Source organism: Saccopteryx bilineata, chromosome 2 (assembly GCF_036850765.1).
Source record: "Saccopteryx bilineata isolate mSacBil1 chromosome 2, mSacBil1_pri_phased_curated, whole genome shotgun sequence".
Taxonomy (NCBI): domain Eukaryota; kingdom Metazoa; phylum Chordata; class Mammalia; order Chiroptera; family Emballonuridae; genus Saccopteryx; species Saccopteryx bilineata.
The window spans coordinates 81,013,265-81,031,744 of NC_089491.1; the positions used below are offsets into that span (position 1 = coordinate 81,013,265).

At 41.3% G+C, this 18,480-nt stretch overlaps 1 protein-coding gene across 2 annotated transcripts in view; it reads right to left on the minus strand.

Moving 5' to 3' along the window:
- Window positions 1–860: 860 nt before the first annotated feature.
- Window positions 861–18,480, minus strand: part of SLC24A2 (solute carrier family 24 member 2) — a 284,053-nt gene continuing 266,433 nt past the window's right edge. For both annotated transcript variants that reach the window (XM_066257341.1, XM_066257340.1), the window contains 3 exons: window positions 14,847–14,936; window positions 7,561–7,727; window positions 861–2,411 (listed from right to left, as the gene is read on the minus strand). In XM_066257341.1, the coding sequence (XP_066113438.1) occupies window positions 2,162–2,411; window positions 7,561–7,727; window positions 14,847–14,936 (507 nt within the window). In that variant the 3' untranslated portion in view covers window positions 861–2,161. The remainder of the gene's footprint in view (window positions 2,412–7,560; window positions 7,728–14,846; window positions 14,937–18,480) is intronic.

An 18,480-nucleotide genomic window follows, 5' to 3' on the forward strand; every position in this document is an offset into this window, starting at 1 on the left:
TGATGCAGGGTCTTTTACACAGCTGAAAACCAGACTTTGCAAAGTTGAGGGGACTTGAAAGCCAGCCTCCTGGGTGGCGCCATTTTGACTTCTTGCTTTCTTAGTGGGCCTCCACGTAGAAGTGCTTTTTGCTTGTGGGTGAGGAGCAAAGATGGGCATTGACTACTATTGCCATGCTCTGTGGAGTGAGCTGAGTTTTTGTGGAAGGAATACTGAGCTTGATCTGGGGCTGTCAGGTCTTCCTTTCTCTGTTTTTCAGCTGTGACTTCTGCATCTGTCTCCCTATATTAGGAGGCATGTGCTCACACCAAAATCATAGCAGCATCTGTGACACAATACACTGGAGACAAGAACACATAGGGTATAGCTCCCCATATGCGGCGTGTGCCAACTTAGGTGGAGGATGAGTACCGAACAACGAACCATCTTCTACTGACTTTTTCAACTGATTTTAGGAAAGCGTAACTTGGGGAAATGAAAGAATGTGCATTTTCCATCAATTTAGTTTGCCTGTTTTTGTCCCTTGCCGGTTTTATTTTCTATTCACATAGATCTGAGAAATCATACAAGGTGTCAAACAGATCCTGGGGGAATTGAATGAAAGCAATGAAAATATCCCATAAATGCTGAGCAAAACTGGAAATTCAAAACCTTAGTGTGACTGGCTTGAAGCCAGCGTGGGGAAGCTGCCGGGTGTAGTCTTCAGTGTACTCTGTAAGCTAGGAAGAGTCCCAGATGGGGTCCCTATGGCAGGACAGACGTGGATGTTGCATGAACTTTAACTAAATCCTGGTCTTGGCACCACTAGACATAAGACTCAGAAACCATTCTAGTTTGCAAATGCCTTTTCAAACATCTCTTAAGGTGCCTCAACCCAAGCAGTATTGATCAGAGCCAATTTAGTTTTATTTAAGGAATAATGATTTCTTTAGACACTGAAGCCCTTTATGACCACATTGGAAGATGCTTTAAAGAACTATGCCCTTACATTCCCATTAGGTGGCAAGTCTCACTAAGTACCACTACTGGATGGAATTTCTTTAAGGAATCTCTTATTATATGTCCAGGCTCTTTAGGCAGCATTTTGATTATATGAGCCCTTAGCATCACAATATAGCTAAATGATAATCATAGCTAAACTTGCCTCCCTTCTTTTGATGATAATGGGACATGCATTGAATAATATAGGTTCAGTTTATATAGTCTCGCTGTCCTAGAAGAGTGCTAATTTTGTTTGTAGTCATAGTTTCTACTTGCATGCTGGGCAATATATATCTATAAATCCTCCAAAACTCAACCCTGGTTACCTTCCCTCTGCCCCCAAACCAGTATTGACTCAGTCTGGGTTTTACCTATGTCTGTCTCAAGTAACCCTGTGGGGTTTGGTCAGTGTGCCCCGGTGGGCATGGGCAGAGTCTTCCCTGTTTGGCTTGTGAAAATGTTTTGAAGGGCTCAACTCAGGGTCCCTACATAACCACTCCACCAAGCCCTCTCTCCTGAAACCTATTTCACTAAAACACCCACCTTACCAGGCAGGATCCTAGTAAGTCCAAGGTAGTCTGAAGGTCACAGCAATGATTTTATTAATTTTACCTCTTGAACTTAAGAAGTAAAACTCAGACAGAAGGTTGATGCCCCTCTTCAAATAGGTACTATACATATACTAGAGCTATCCCTGAAAAGATGCATTTGTATTTATATATATATATATTTTAATATATATAATATTTCCTTCTTTGAGTTTGTATACAGGTCTGTTATTACCCTAAAGGCATGGAAGGAGAGGTATTGTTCAGGAACAGATGGGGTGTTCATGTGCAGCTATTTATAATATGTATATCTTATATGTACATGCACAGCCTCTGTCACTGTTTGCATCATCACAATAAATATACCTCCAACCAGCGAGGAGTACCTATCAGTGGTGAGTGGAGGGAAGCCTCAGATGGACAGGTCTCGCTGTCTCTTGCATGAAGCCATTTCAGGAGGCAAGGGTGAAAGCAGTCTGTGAGTGAGCGGGTGAAGTATGAGTCCCCACTCCTCACATCCACCAAGGAGGGACACTCCACATATCTGAGCTCTGGCCAGCTGCCTCTTCCCCAGAGGTCAAGGAGCCTAGAACCCAGAGCAGGGAGGGACCATCAAGATATGGCTTTTCCTGCTAGATGGAGATCGGGCACATAAGAATTCTGTCTTCTAGGAGGACGCTGACCACAAGGAACACAAAGTACAGGCCGAACATGATGAAGCCCAGCACTTTGTTCATCCGCCATTTGCAGAGGGCGATGGAGAGGATGACGAAGAGCAGCATGATGAAGAGGAGGACAATGGCACAGAAGAGGCCATTGCTGCTGACGGCCACAGGCTGGAATCTGCGAATGATGGTGTACAGGAGCCAGGGCAGGGGAAGCCTGTGAGGGAGAGAACAGGGTTGGCAGGGGAGCAGGCAGACATGTCAAAGGAGGCATGTGAAACAACACTAGCTTCTCGGATTCTGTAATTGGAAAAGGGTGTCTTGTTAGGCTCACTATGACTGGGGCATGGCTGGCTCAGACAATCACATAAGGAAGTCAGGTGAACTTTAAAAACCTTTATTCGAATAAGATCAAAGATCTGTCTGTGGCAGGTGATTTCTGAACTGGATTTAAAATATTTTTTATTTGAAATAATTTTTTTCCCCCTGGTTGAGATGTGTCACTGTCAGGTCTAAAGAGGTGAACTGGGGGATGTGGGTGAAAGGAGAAGACATGGAGAAAAGATAAAAATCTGCAGTGAAAATGGAAAAATGATTTTTTAAATGGAGGGAGTGAATAGCCATGACTTAACAATCTGAAAAGCAAGTGACAATGAATGATGATTGTGGGGGCCAATACAATATAGATCTCTGCAGTTCCTATTGGAAAATGTGGGACAACCCTCTCACTAAAAAATGACCTTTCAGATAGATTTCAGGAAGACGCTAGCTTACATATTTTACTATGTATTTTATACTGATCTTTCCTTTTGCACGACTTTGAAAATACGATAGCACTTTTGTTTCCTAGCCAGAGTGGCGACTGAAAGACATCAGAGAAGCTGGCTGCCGGGGCACTACGAGTGGGCGAGGACTCTGTGGGGGAGGCATGTGGCTGAAGATGGGACTCCGTGGGGGGTGCATCCCCACGTGGCTGAGTGAGACGCAGGCAAGTTCTACCCATGGAGCCCAACAGTGGAAGGCTGCCTAGGGAAACAGGAACCCAGCCCCCAGTGGGCTGAGCCCCCTGCATAGTCTAAGCCTAAAGGAGATTCAGTTTTTGCTTCACCTTCGTGGTGTGAAAGTGGAAGCGCCCATTCCAAACACAGAGTTCTCCAAAGGAAAAGCAAATAGCTTGAGAGAAATAATTAGGTGAAAGGGACAGTGAGCTTACACATCTGTCTTCTCTGTTGGAGAGAGTGCATGTGAAGGTAGAGCCCACATGTTACATAGCTTTGAAATCCCAGGGCCTGGCACAAGCAGGCCCCAATCTAGGTACATATGTTAACCTGGGCCAAGTGGAAGTGATTGATGCAACTGCCTCATGGTGATCATTTACAAGCATTTTGCTCACAAGGGCCTGGCTTCACTTCAGTGAAGATGTCAGGTGGGGATGAGTCCCACAGGGCTGGCAGGGAATAAGGTGCAATTCCAGCTCTCAGCAGGAGGGGGCAGCCCTGGCACCCTGCTGCTGGCAAGGAAAAGCCAGAAAAGGTGAGGGGAGTGCCTGACGTGGTGATACAAACACCACTCCTGGGACTTGTCCTGGGGAACTCTTCCTCCACACTTCCCTCTGATTGTTAAGCTACACACACACACACACACACACACACACACACACACTTCTGGTAAAGAGGTAGTTAATGGCACTACAAATAGGTAAAAACCCTTTGGAGAAAAATGACATTTTTCATACCTTTGACCTATCACTTCTATTGTCAGGGACAAAGCACAATAAATAATTCAAAATACAGAATAATTTTATCCAGAAAAATAATAATTCCAGTGTTATTCTGAGTGAAAAATTTGGCACACCTTAATCTCTAATAATAGGAAAATTGTTAAATACTGAACTGTTAAGCAGACATATGTGCTGTAGTTATTAAAAGTCATAAGCAGAGGGCCCTGGCCGGTTGGCTCAGCGGTAGAGCGTCGGCCTAGCGTGCGGAGGACCCGGGTTCGATTCCCAGCCAGGGCACATAGGAGAAGCGCCCATTTGCTTCTCCACCCCTCCGCCGCACCTTCCTCTCTGTCTCTCTCTTCCCCTCCCGCAGCCAAGGCTCCATTGGAGCAAAGATGGCCCGGGCGCTGGGGATGGCTCTGTGGCCTCTGCCCCAGGTGCTAGAGTGGCTCTGGTCGCAACATGGCGACACCCAGGAGGGTCGCAACATGGCGACGCCCAGGATGGGCAGAGCATCGCCCCCTGGTGGGCGTGCCGGGTGGATCCTGGTTGAGCACATGCAGGAGTTTGTCTCTCTGCCTCCCTGCTTCTCACTTCAGAAAAAAAAAGTAGCAATGTACTTTTATAATATGAATTTAAAAAGGGTTATGGATTATTAGTAATTTTTAACTTATGCTTCATATATAAATCCTTTTCCATATGTATTAATCTTAAGCAAAAAAAAATGTAGGCAAGACTATGAAAAAACTTTTACATTCAATATATTGCCAAATACTTTAATTGGTACAAACTCTTGGGAAAGCCTTTTACATCAATAGCCATTAAAATGCTCATAATCTTTAATTCATTAATATTTCTTGAAGAAATTTATCCCAATTACAATAATTAAATGAGAAAGTTTTTCTGCATGAAACTGTCCATAGAAACACTCACAATAGCAGAAAATTGGAAAAAATGAAAAGTGCTTACTAAAGGATAATGGCTAAACTGATAAGCAACAGGATTGGATGTTTTAAAGCTATAAAATATTAAATTATGAAAGGTATGAAGAAGCTTAGAAAAATGGGTGATTTACTACTTTACTGATAGATGCCTACCTACTTTGTGCCAGGCACAAAGTCCTTTAAAATGGAAAAATAAAAGCCCTTCATGAGTGAGCCCTGGCAGGTTGGCTCAGCGGTACAGCATCGTCCCCACGTGTGGAAGTCTTGGGTTCAATTTCCGGCCAGGGCACACAGGAGAAGTGCCCATCTGCTTTTCCACCCTTCCCCCTATCCTTTCTCTGTCTCTCTCTTCTCCTCCCACAGCCAAGGCTCCATGGGAGCAAAATTGGCCTGGGAGCTGAGGATGACTCCATGGCCTCCACCTCAGGTGCTAAAATGGCTCTGGTTGCAGTGAAGCAATGCCCCAGAGGGGCCAAGAATCGCCCCCTGGTGGGCATGCTGGATCCTGGTCCGGCACATGCGGGAATCTGTCTGTCTGCCTCCCCGCTGCTTCTCATTTTGGAAAAAAAAAGAAAAAAAGCCCTTCATGAGGACAAAACTGAATATTCCCTAAGAAAACTTTGTGAAATATTTAGAAGAGAACATACAAAAGCTAAAAGTTGTTCCTTGGTAGTAGGATTAGAGGATTTTTTTTAAGCATTCATTTGCTACTAAATACACAATTTAAGAACAATGGACAAAAATCACCTTGCAATTTCCTAGAATAGTTATTTTCCAAAAACATGACAAATATGACTTAGAACACATGTAGTTTCCCCCAATTTTTAGGATTTTCTCTTTTATACTACAGAACACTGTCTTTCTTTCTTTCTTTCTCTCTCTCTCTCTCTCTCTCTCTCTTTCTTTCTTTCTTTCTTTCTTTCTTTCTTTCTTTCTTTCTTTCTTTCTTTCTTTCTTTCTTTCTTTTCAAGAGTTTGACCAAGAAAACGACTCTAAATGTGTAGGCAGTGGAACTAAGAAACACTGTTTATAGTGAGGATCCGCTTCCTTTAAAACATACACCTTTCAGGGTATTTATCCATCCACCCATCCATCCATTTATCCATCTACTCATCTTCCTTCCTTCCTTCCTTCCTTCCTTCCTTCCTTCCTTCCTTCCTTCCTTCCTTCCTTCCTTCCTTCCTTCCTTCCTTCCTTCCCCTCTCTCTCTCTTTCTTTCTCTCTCTTTCTTTCTTTCTTTCTTTCTTTCTTTCTTTCTTTCTTTCTTTCTTTCTTTCCACCCTTCCATCCATACATCCTTCCATCCATCCATTTTTCCACCCATCCTTCCATCCATCCATTCATCATCGATCCACAAACATTTGTCAAGCCACCACCATTCATCAGGCAATGTATTAGGTTTTGGTGAGTTCTTGCTCTCGGGGAGTTCACAGGCTAGCAAACAGACTGATGTACATGACCACGACAAGAGTACAATGTTCAGAAAGTATACAGAAGCAAAAGCTCCCAGGTCAGGCCCAAGAGAATTAGAGAAGCCCTCATTTTAGTTAACTTTGGGAGGATAAGTTGGAGTTTTTCAGGCAGGGAGAAATCTTGAATGACAAAGGCCAGTGAAGAAAGGACGTATGGTAGGAGAGGACACCTTTGGAACTTAAAGGTAGTTCAGACAGTGAAAGCTGAAAGCAGGATTTTATGCACAGATTGTACTGTAGTTGAGAGCACAGACTCTGTTCAAATCCCAACTATCTCTTTTACTAGTTGTTTGAACTCTGTGTTCTTCAGTTTTCTTGTCTGAAAAATGGGGATGATAAAATATCTTGTGGATGTCTGTGTGGTTTAAATAGATAAAAATGTATGTACAACGCACATGGTGGATAATGAATGAAAAAAATGATCATATATATTAGGTAATGAAAAGGTATGAGAGCAATATTTAAGAAGTTCAATGAGAGAGCAGATCCATTTTAGTGAATTTCCAAATTCAAGTGTCAACAGCCTATTTCTTCTGGGAATATAGGATAATATCCTATGTTTTATTTTCTCAGGGGGCTGCCATTTAAGGCTATTTATTAGACTAATTTTACTTTAGACAAGTTAGCTAAAATGACAGAAGTAACAGCACCCCTCCCCAATGTGATCTACTTTATAGATTATTCACATAGGGAACTCCAGTTTGCTTAACTGTAAGAACAGAACGTATCTTCTGACTTTCAGAAATCCTAGAGTATCTTCACCAGCACAGATAAACAAATGATAATGCAAACCTGCCAGCATTTTCCAAGGAAGGAGATAAGATAGTTTTGCTGAGCCCATGTTTCTCCAATCTGCTTTACAATCCAAATCTTACCTGAGTCTGGTAGGGACTTTAATTAAAATTAGAATATGAAAAAAATATAGTGAAACTACCAGATCATCTCAGACATGCTGAATAATCACAACATGTAGCCAATGCAATCATATAAGTGAAATTCTCTTATTTTCTACACCGCTCTGTATGTAGGTATGTGTTTCTGCCTGTCTAAGGATAACTCGTTTGTCAGTAAGTTCTCCGAAAGTGAACCAAATGTACCCAATGGTACTCCAAATCTTTACTTTCTATTGATATTGGTTAGTTCTGGGCTCAGAGATCCTGGTCCTGTCTTCACTGCTTCAAAGTCAGTGACACAACTGGTGTGCACCTTCATAGAGCTATCTCTACTTACCCTACGGTGATGTCAAAAATGTTGCTTCCAACCGAGCTGGATACAGCCATGTCTCCAAGCCCCTTCCTGGCCACTATGACACTGGTGATAAGATCAGGGATGGAGGTCCCAGCAGCCAAGATGGTCAAACCCATAATCTCCTCACTAATGCCAATTGTCTCTCCAACCTAAAAGTGATGACAGGGACAAACATATGAGTGTCTACAGTCACAAAAGCATCAAAATCACAAACGTTTCAATGTAACTCTCTTTTAATGAGTTTCTGCTCTGGTCTGTGCCAAGTACTGAAACAATAAAGAGAAACAAGCTGCAATCATCGCCATAGAGTTTATACTTTAATGATATTCAGACCTAAGAGATTGGGAATGTTCACATAAGGATTTAACTGATTTTCTCAAAAAAGAGTTGTAGAGGGCTAGAGGATGGCCTCGATGTGGTGCCTGAGACTGGGCAGGGGAAGCAGAAAATTAGTCAAAATCAATTTTCCAGAGGCTCCAGGAGCCAATGCCTGACGATGGCACCGAATCCTGTGGCAGATGCCCTTGGATCTACCATAGAAGGTGAAGGAGTTACACCCAGCCTCCCCATTGTTCCTTAACATATCCTGGTGTCTGCAACCTACTCTTAAACACTTATCACTATAATTTCCATAGGAAACTTGATTTTGGGTGATACAGAACTGTAAATACAGAACTGGTAATACAGTAAATTATACACAGTATTGAAAAGCAAGTGGGGGAAATTATATATTTTTTTTGGTCTTTGCTTTTCAAGATTGATGAGTTCTATTGTGCACAGTTGGTCTAGTCTCAGATGGAAGCTCCTCCATTCTCTTGAAGAATTTGTTTGTCTTCTTGGGACTTTAGAAGGCTTTATATTTTTTTTGGAGTTGGTCAACTAAAAACCTTTAAGATAATGCTTTCAGTTTGGTTCCAACAGCCTACCTGATGATGTCCAGCATTTTTGAAAAAAATTTAAAGGGCTGAAGTAGCATGTAAAGATAAAGGTTTTCAGGGAATAGAATAAACTCATGTCTAAATTCCTTTTCTTTTTTTTTTTTTTTCTGAAGCCGGAAACGGGGAGAGACAGTCAGACAGACTCCCGCATGCGCCCGACCGGGATCCACCCGGCATGCTCACCAGGGGCGACGCACTGCCCACCAGGGGGCGATGCTCTGCCCCTCCAGGGCGTCACTCTGTTGTGACCAGAGCCACTCTAGCGCCTGGGGCAGAGGCCAAGGAGCCATCCCCAGCGCCCGGGGCCATCTTTGCTCCAATGGAGCCTCGGCTGCGGGAGGGGAAGAGAGAGACAGAGAGGAAGGAGGGGGTGGGGGGTGGAGAAGCAAATGGGCGCTTCTCCTATGTGCCCTGGCCGGGAATCGAACCCGGGTCCCCCGCACGCCAGGCCGAAGCTCTACCGCTGAGCCAACCGGCCAGGGCCTTAAATTCCTTTTTTAATCTGTAAGTGATAGCTTAGTTCTTACTAGTTTAAAGGCATTGTTGGGAGCTATTTTTATTGTGATGATCATGCCTCCTCAGAGCCTGGCAGGTGGACTAGCTCACCCTGTCCTCGCTGCACACATTCACGGACTGTCCCCTAGATCACTGGGGCCTTCTTATTACCCAGAACGCAGTCTGGCACACAGTACGCCTCCCATACCTACTTGCTGAATAAACAAATCAACCTGCATATGTGAGTTATTTTACTAGCATGTGTTTCAATGATTCTCCTAGAAAAAAAGTTAAAGAAAAGTTTTGCACAGGAGTGCCCTATTTGAGGAAAATATTCTCCTTGGTGACTTGTCTTTTTTGTTAGCTTTGGAGTGAAACATTTTCAAAGACTGTAAAGAAGCTGACTAAATGGTTGTCACCCTCAATAAGTTCTAATGTATTGAATACATTCTTAATAATTTAAATTCTTAGAGGAAGTTCTAAAGCAGCCACTTTTCAAAACTCATTTATATTTGGAGTTTAAATGCTAGTACAGACAGAAGAACACAGGAATTAAAGAGGGGTGGTGTGGTGGTACAGGCAGAGCACTGGCATAAGATACAGAGAACACTGTGGGCAAATCCTAGTCAGTAGCCGACTTCCCTGAGGCTCAGTTTTTCCCATCTGTGAGACGGGGATAATAACATCCCCCCTTAGAGTTGCTATAATTATATGTGATGATGCTTATAAAGCAAATAGTGCATTGTCAGACATACAGCAAATGTTTGATAAATATGAGCGGTGATAACTCAGCCACTACTCCCTCCCCTCTCTCACCTATCCACGTGCAGCCATCCGGGCTCTGGCAGCAGAGACAGAACTGGTTTGGTGGGTCAGTGTACAATGTGGGCAATCAAATGAATGAGGAAGAATTTTCATTGTACACCAAACCCCTGATGATCTGTGTGACTCTAGAGAAACTTTCGCTGAAGGAGAACTTCTGTATAAGCTCATTTTGAGTATATTTCACTGAAGGTGACTTCTGGCTAATCAGAGGCAAGATGATAGGTGCATGGATGGGACAGCATCCATGATCACTTTGGGGAGCATCAGAGAGGGTTAGAGCTAGAAAGGACATCAGTCATCTACTGGAGGAATTTCCTCGATTTCTAATAGAAGCAAACGATAAAACCACTCAGAAACCAAATCCAGTGTTATTGATAATATTCTGTGGTGTACTTCCCTGCCTTGATTTAAGGAGGATTTGCAAAAATGTACTATTGGCTAAGTGAGACACAGGGTCCTATTTGACTTTTAGAATTAACTTCTCATACTAGATGCGGTATAGATTTCAACCACAGGTTTTCATCACCCATAAAATTTACTGAGATAAAGATTCATGATGCAAAAACTATATAAAAATAAGAAAAATAAAGGGAAAATATAAATAAAGCATTTTATGAGAATGGCACTTATTTTTTGCCAAATAATTGTATCAAATAGCATTCATTATTGGTAAACGGTGGGTACCAAAATAGTTGAGCACTAAATGGTGTTCTTGTTATCTTCATGGCTTTTATAGTTAGAAAGCACGAACGAGAGAAGAAATTAGAGCTAGACTTCTTAGAACAGAATTTGCTATTTTGATCAGCTGTGTGGATGTTTTAAAAGAGAACAGAACTTCTATGGGAGGAAAGAAAAACTTCTCATCTATTATTGGAAAGCAAGGCTTCTCTTTATATTTCTGGGCCTTTTTGTAATGGTTATTGTTCCAGGCATTTTGTTTGTGTTTTTCTATAAGGGAATGAAAAGAAAACAAGATTGTGGAATTAAGACAATCATTAAAAAGAGAATGATGGAACTCTGTACAATGATGTTTTCTAGGATGGCTAAAGAGAAGTATCTATAAAAGCACATCTTCCAGCAAGTGAAAACAAAAAACCACCTTTTTTTAATTATCAGTACATGAAAGAATAAAAATGATTCTTAGGAAAAGCTATTACATGTTATAAATGGAAAACAGTGCTTTTATCCTGGAAATCTGAAGGCTGAGAAGCAGCCCACCTCTGCAATGATTTTTTGCCAGGTATTGGTAGCAGGTGTCTCTCAATTAATGTGGAAAATAATGATTTTGGGCAAAGAGAACTTCTTCAGGGGACCAGGGGTTTTGAGGAAATATTCAAGAAGAGTAATCTGAAATCAAATGCCATTAAAATAATTATGATAGTAATAACATATCTTATAGGAATAACTCTGAATATATCAGCCAACATTCCCACTGATTTTTTTTTTTATGTGCCTTGACCGCAGGCCTTCAGCAGACTGAGTAACCCCTTGCTTGAGCCAGTGACGTTGAGCTCAAGCTGGTGAGCTTTTTTGCTCAAACCAGATGAGCCCTCGCTCAAGCTGGCGACCTCGGGGTTTCGAACCTGGGTCTTCGGCATCCCAGTCCGATGCTCTATCCACTGCACCACTGCCTGGTCAGGCTATTCCCACTGATTTTGTTAGTGCTTTCCTATATTCCTTTTTATTGCCAAGAAGAAACTCCATACCCATTAGCAGTCTCTCCTCATTTCCCTCTACTTTGCCAAATCAAAGCACTATTAACCTACTTTCTGTCTCTATAGATTTGCCTATTTTTTACATTTTGGATAAACAGAATCATACGACGTGATCTTTGGTGACTGGTTTTTCTTTCACTTAGCATAAAATTTAGAAGTTTATTCACACTGTGGCATGTATCAGTAATTCATTCCTTTTTACTGTGGAATAAGATTTCATTATATATAGTAGATAGACCACGTTTTACTTATCCATTCGTCAGTGGATGGACATTTAGGTGTTTTCCATTTTTCAGCTATTTTGAATAATACTGCTGTGTATATATGTCATAAATTTTTGTGTAGATGTTCTCATTTCTCTTGAGTATATATCAAGAGTAGAATCACTAGATCACGTGGTAACTCTATACTTAACTTTTTATGGAACTGCCTAACTGTTTTCCAAGGTGACTGCACTATTTTACATCTTACCAGGAATATAAGTGTTCCAATTTCTACACATCTCCAACATTTGAATTTGGCTGTCTTTTTGATTATGTCCATCTTAGTGGGTATGAGGTGGTATCTCACTGTGGATTTGATTTGCATTTCTCTAATGAATAATGATGTTGAGCATCTTTTCTTGTGTTTATTAGCCATTTGAATATCCACTTTAGTGAAAAATCTATTCAAATCTTTCATCCATCTTAAAAAGTTAGGATGCTTGTTGATGCTTGCCTTATCTTTGAAATTTAGAGATTTTTATACATCCTGGATACGATGCTTTATCAGATATATATGATTTGCAAATATTTTCTCTCAGTCAGTGGTTTGTTTTCTCATTTTAAAATATTTTTTTGAAAAGCAAAAGTTTTAGTTTTGATGAAGTCTAATTAATCAGTTTTTTCTTTTATGGATCATGTTTGGGTGTTATATCATAGAACTCATTGCCTAACCCATAGTCATATAGATTTTCTATGTTTTCTTCCAGATGTTTGATAGTTATAGCTCTTATGTTTTAGAACTGTGGTACTGCTCTAAAACAGTGTGAGGTGGTGGTTAATCTAAATTCATTTATTTTGGCATACAAAAATCTATCTATTCTGGCAACATTTGTTGAGATGACTTTCTATATATGTTCTTGGTATATATTTCCTTACTTCAAATTACTATATTTTACTTATATTAAGGAGTATAATAATTTTAAGTTTATATGAATCAAAGGATACAAGTGAGCAGTTTGTAACTCAGGTAGTTTATAGTTGAGATTAAAAGCATGAGTTTTGGAGTCTCAGAGTCCTGGGCTAGAATCTCTGTTTGGCTATTTACCACCTATATAATCCCGAGCAATTTTCTTATTAGCTCTAAGCTTAACTCTTTTGTCTATACACTGTGAACAATAATAGTACCTCCCTCATATGATTTGTACCCAGGTACAAACTGTCAAAGGTTATTGTCAAGATTACAAGAACAAAGGCATGTGAATCACCCAGCACGCAGTGCACAATTAATGATGGTAACCCCTATTCCATGTGAGAACATAACACCTTCACATCTCATCCTTTCATTCATGTGCTAAACAGTTTCTGAGAGTTCATTCTTGTGATGGGCATTTTGATTGGTATTGAGATAAAAGTGGTAAAAGTGAAAAAAAATCACTATTTTTATAAACTGCTCAAGGAAAAAAATATTTTTATTTACAGGTCTTTTCCTAAGAGCCAATGGAACTGTCTTATGACCCACTGATTCTGGATATATCCAAAGAAACCCAAAATACTATATTCAAAAGAATATATGCACCCCTATTTACAACAGCCAAGATATGGAAGCAACCCACATACCTATCAATGGATGAGTGTACAAAAAAGCTGTGATACATATACAGTGTGTCCGTAAAGTCATGGTGCACTTTTGACTGGTCACAGGAAAGCGACAAAAGATGATAGAAATGTGAAATCTGCACCAAATAAAAGGAAAACCCTCCCAGTTTCTGTAGGATGATGCGGCAGCATGTGTGCATGCGCAGATGATGACATAACACCGTGTATACAGCGAAGCAGCCCATGGCCATGCCAGTAGAGATGTGGATGGTACAGAGGAAAGTTCAGTGTGTTCTGTGGCTCGCTAAATTCAAATCCATGACCAAAGTGCAACGTGAATATCGGCGCGTTTATAACAAAGCGCCACCACACAGGAATAACATTACTCGGTGGGATAAGCAGTTGAAGGAAACCGGCAGTTTGGTGGAGAAACCCTGTTCTGGTAGGCCATCAGTCAGTGACGAGTCTGTAGAGGCTATACGGGATAGCTACCTATGGAGCCTTAAAAAATCTGTGTGTGAGCCCACATTGAACTGCACTGAATAGGTATGAAACTGGGAGAGTTTTCCTTTTATTTGGTGCAGATTTCACATTTCTATCATCTTTTGTTGCTTTCCTGTGACCGGTCAAAAGTGCACCATGACTTTACAGACACACTGTATATAATGGAATATTACTCGACAATAAAAAGAATAAAATTTTACTATTTGTGACAGCATGGATGGATCTAGATGGTATTATGCTTAGTGAAATAAATCAGTCAGAGAAAGACAAACACCACATGACTCCACCTATATTATGGAATCTACAGCACAATACCAATGGACAAACAAAACAGAAATAGACTCATAGATACACAGAATAGACTGATGGTTGCCAGGGGGTGGGGAGTTTGGGGGACTGGGTGGAAAAGGTGAAGGGATTAAGAAGTACAAATTGGTATTTACAGAATAGTCACAGAGATGTAAATTACAGTATAGGGAATAGCATCAATAATGTAATAACCATGCATGGTATCAAGTAGGTACTGGAAATACCGGACGACACACTTTGTAAAGTACGTGATTATCTAACCCCTAAGTTGTACACCTGAAACTAATACAAAATAATATTGAATGTAAACCGTAATTGAAAAAACAAAAGAAAGAAAGGTTGGTTAGAAGGTGAGTAGGTACTCAAGACAGAGTCAGTGCCACCGAATCAGGCAAACCCTGGACACGCCTCCCAGGCCTGAGTAACCTGGTTTCAGGCTGCAGAGGGCAGAAGCAGGTAGGCGTGCCCTCCTTCCTCGTGCCTGATGGGGCCAGGCAGGTTTGACATCACGCTACAGGGAAAGGCCCGGAGACCCCGATAGTTAAGTGGAGTAAATTCCTTTAGTCCTGGAGTTTTTAACTTGCCTCATCAGATGCAATATTGTTGTGACAGTCTCAGGAAGCAAACACATTGATTAAGAACTTAACAACACCAGGCAGCTGGCATTGCTATCATGGTCTTACCTGGTGTGCCCACCAGACCATTAAGTAAGAGAAGACTGCGATCCAGGTGATGGAGCCAAAGAACGTGATGGGAAAAAACTTCCTCGCTGACTGAAAGAGAAGCAGGAAGAGGCAAGAGTGTCAGTGCTACCAGCTGAGGCGGACCTGTCGTCCAAAGCTCAATCTGCTTGTGCAGCCTGCAGCGGCGGCAGCACTGGCAACCAAAAAGCCCTACCCACCCTGGTCAGTTAGGGAGAGTAAGGTTTTCTCCCGGGACTGTGAACTTGGGTAGAGCCAAATCATTGCAAAACTGGTGCCTGAGATGGGAATCTCTTGATGAGAATGTCCGTTCCTGCTGCTGGGTGCCAGATGCCCCTTCCAAGGCCTGAATGCTCAGCCTCGCCTTCAGTCTATCAACTCCCCCACAGCCTCCCTTCCTCTCCTGCTTCCTTTTCTTTCTTCTTCTCAGGTTCATCAGAATCAGTTTTTGTCACTTCAACTCATGTATCATATTATTTCAAAAGCCAGAAAATTTATGGGGATTAATTGCATTTTACAAGAAGCAGGAAAAATAAAAAATAGATTGGCTCATATAACAGTCCTATTAATAGTCAGGAAAAGCCACACAGAAAAAGCCGTCACCACAATTTCTATAGATCCCTGATGATGGCCAGTCCAGGACATTGGAACCACACATACAGATAGGAGTAGACAGATGCCATCCATGTTGCTTTCCGTGGGGGGTGGCAGGGTAGGCACTCTAGGGGACGCTTTCTGTCCTGTTCTCCACCCCTAACTATGTTATATCCAAGTCTGCCTCTACCACTGGACTTTGTGCAATCTCAGGCTTACAGTGTGAGTACTTTGAAAATTTCCTTCAAACATCAGCCAGAATGAGACACTCAAAATGCAGTTTCTTCCCTGACCCCACTACGAGGAAATCCAGGTTTGTGCTAACATTAGTGGTTTTCTGTGGAGGCCCTTTTTACAAAATGTTCTCAGAGAGCCTGTCACCTATTATTGCCAAACACTTTTTATTTCAAAGCTTTCCACTTTGAGAAACAATCTATTTTTTGCTTTGATAATGCCATCCAATTTTGTCCAGAGAAATGAATCTTGGAGTTGACTGGGATGAAAGCTATCTCAATTGTCTGAAGGGCTGACCGTGGGCAATCACATAAAACACTTTTGCTAAGGCTTCTGAGGAATCCATTAAAAGAAAAAGATAAACTTGTACGTGGTAATCTTTTGAATATCCATAAGATGAACACAGTCTCTATCGCTCCAAACCAGACTTATGTTCTTTTTACTAATTTTAAGTTTTCAATATATTTTCATTATCATTTGCACAGTTCTGTTAAATTTCACAATAATCAGTTCTCTCTTTTAATGATTGGTGCTTTTTTGGGGGTCATTTGTTAGCTGGGCTATCTGTAAGACCAGAGGGCTTGATTAAATTGGGGAGGCAGCAGCCATAGTGAGTCACAACCTTATTCTCCAATGCTTCTCCCGACCTCTCTCTTTCCTTAGAAGGAAATTATTTTGGCCAAAGATTCAGACCCCTTCTGGGGATGTGAGCAGTTTAATAGGTTATGGGGGGAAAATTTAATCAATTTTTCAAAGTGTGAAGGTTGAGACATTCACTTTTGAAAGCAAATTCCTTTAACATGAGGAGTTCAGCTGGATTCTGGAGACCAGGTTCCCTGAACCTTGGAATTGACTAGAACACCCAAGTTTCTCCAGCAAAGCAGGTAGCTGATTCCAGTCCTTATCCCTTTCCTCTGGTCACAGGTCACTGCTTTAGGATCCTAAGTGCTATGAGGGTTTCATCTCCCACGGCCATTCTCTGTCACAGCTAAGAGAAGGGCCCTGCCGGTTGTGTGGGGCACACATGTGATTGAACAGCGACCAGGGAGCTTGATTCTGAGCATCCTGTTGAGGGGACGGAGCACCGTCTCCATACTTCATGGAATGGCATCTGTACTGAATATCCCGGGGGAGGCCTCATTTCATAGACGGCTCTCGTTCCTGCCTAGCTCATTTACAAAGGATGTAGTTATTATTTTAATTTTTGTACCTTTGTATGTCTGTCCATTGAGATAACATCACAACTCAGAATCAAATCATTTGAATATATTTCTCATCTAAAAACTATCATGCCTGAACCACAGCACATTCCCAGTCAAAAGGTAGAAAGGAATCAGATTAAAGATTTAAAACAACTAAGTTCAAATCAGTATTAGTCAAGACCTCTCTAATTCAAAATTTGATGTTTATGATTCTTTTTTTTAACTAATCAATTTATTTTTAATTTATTGGGATGACATGGTTCACCAAACCATACAGGTTTCAAGTATACAACTCAATGTAAAACCATCTGCCCACTGCAATGTGATCCCTCTGCTCCAAGCAAAGTTTCTTTCTGTCCCCATATTCCCCACCCCCCTTGGCCTCCTCCCCCACCTCCACCCCTCTTCCCTCTGGCTACTGCCACCCTATTGTTTATATTTCTGTGTTATATGTATATGTTTTTTGGCTAATGACTTCACCTTTCATGATGCTTATGATTCTTAATCAAGAAGCCAATTAGTAACGAATGAACATCCAAATGTACCTTGGTCTAGTGTTATATTAGGGGTTCATTAAAAAAAAAGTTTAAAAATAATGTTTCTTCTCAACTTTTCAGGTCTTCATCATTAACTAAGGGTAGGTAAAGGCTGGTAACTATTCTGTACCCAGATCTTGAACTAGACATAAAATTCAAACCTAGGTCTGTCTGATTACACAGCATGTGTTCCTAATATCTAGGTTATACCAACTCTTTCCAAAAGAAAAACAACCAATAACACTCAAAATATACCCGGCTACGGATACATCATCATTATCATCATTATAATACTAGCTTATACTCTGAAAGCCAGAAAATATAAAGAGCATCAGGGAAACAGAGACTAGCATTCTGGCTGTGTGGCCATCTGCCGCACCCAGCCTCCCCTGTTGTTCCTGCTTTGGAAGCATCAACTCCTCGTGCACCAGCAGTTTAGTTAAGTGTTTCCCAACTGTCAAGCTACCATTTCCAGACTCATAGCCCAGGTTATTCCTTCTTCATTTTTTCTCCTGGGCTATTCCCCTTATTTGGACTCTGCAGTCTCATTCTAGACATCACTGCCTAGTAGCACCGGTGCAGTTATTTAGTTATGAGTCTCCGTGGAAGGAAAAAAATAGCTCTTGCAGCCAAAGTCTGACATGTCAATTTATGGTTAGTAATGGTGGCTCATCCTGACATCTGCTGGGGTGGGCCTACCACTAATTAGCAAAAACGCAAATTGTGTCCATGTGCCGGCCATTTTGTTCCAATATAATGGCTTACTTGTATAATTGACAGCTAATGGTCTCATTAGAAGCTTTTAGTACATCAGAGTGATATTTTCTTGGCTTGCAAAACGTTGCTGAACATTAGCTCATTGCACAAATTAGCCATATCCTTACCGATTTAAACTCAACAAATATTCACTGAGTATCTACTCTGTATATGATTCTGGGGTATACATATTTCACAGAGTTCTCTAAAACAATCCTATTAAAAATTAAAAGTGTGGTTTTTGGATTAATAGGACTTGTATAAAAATCCCTGCTCACCAGTGACCAGTGATAT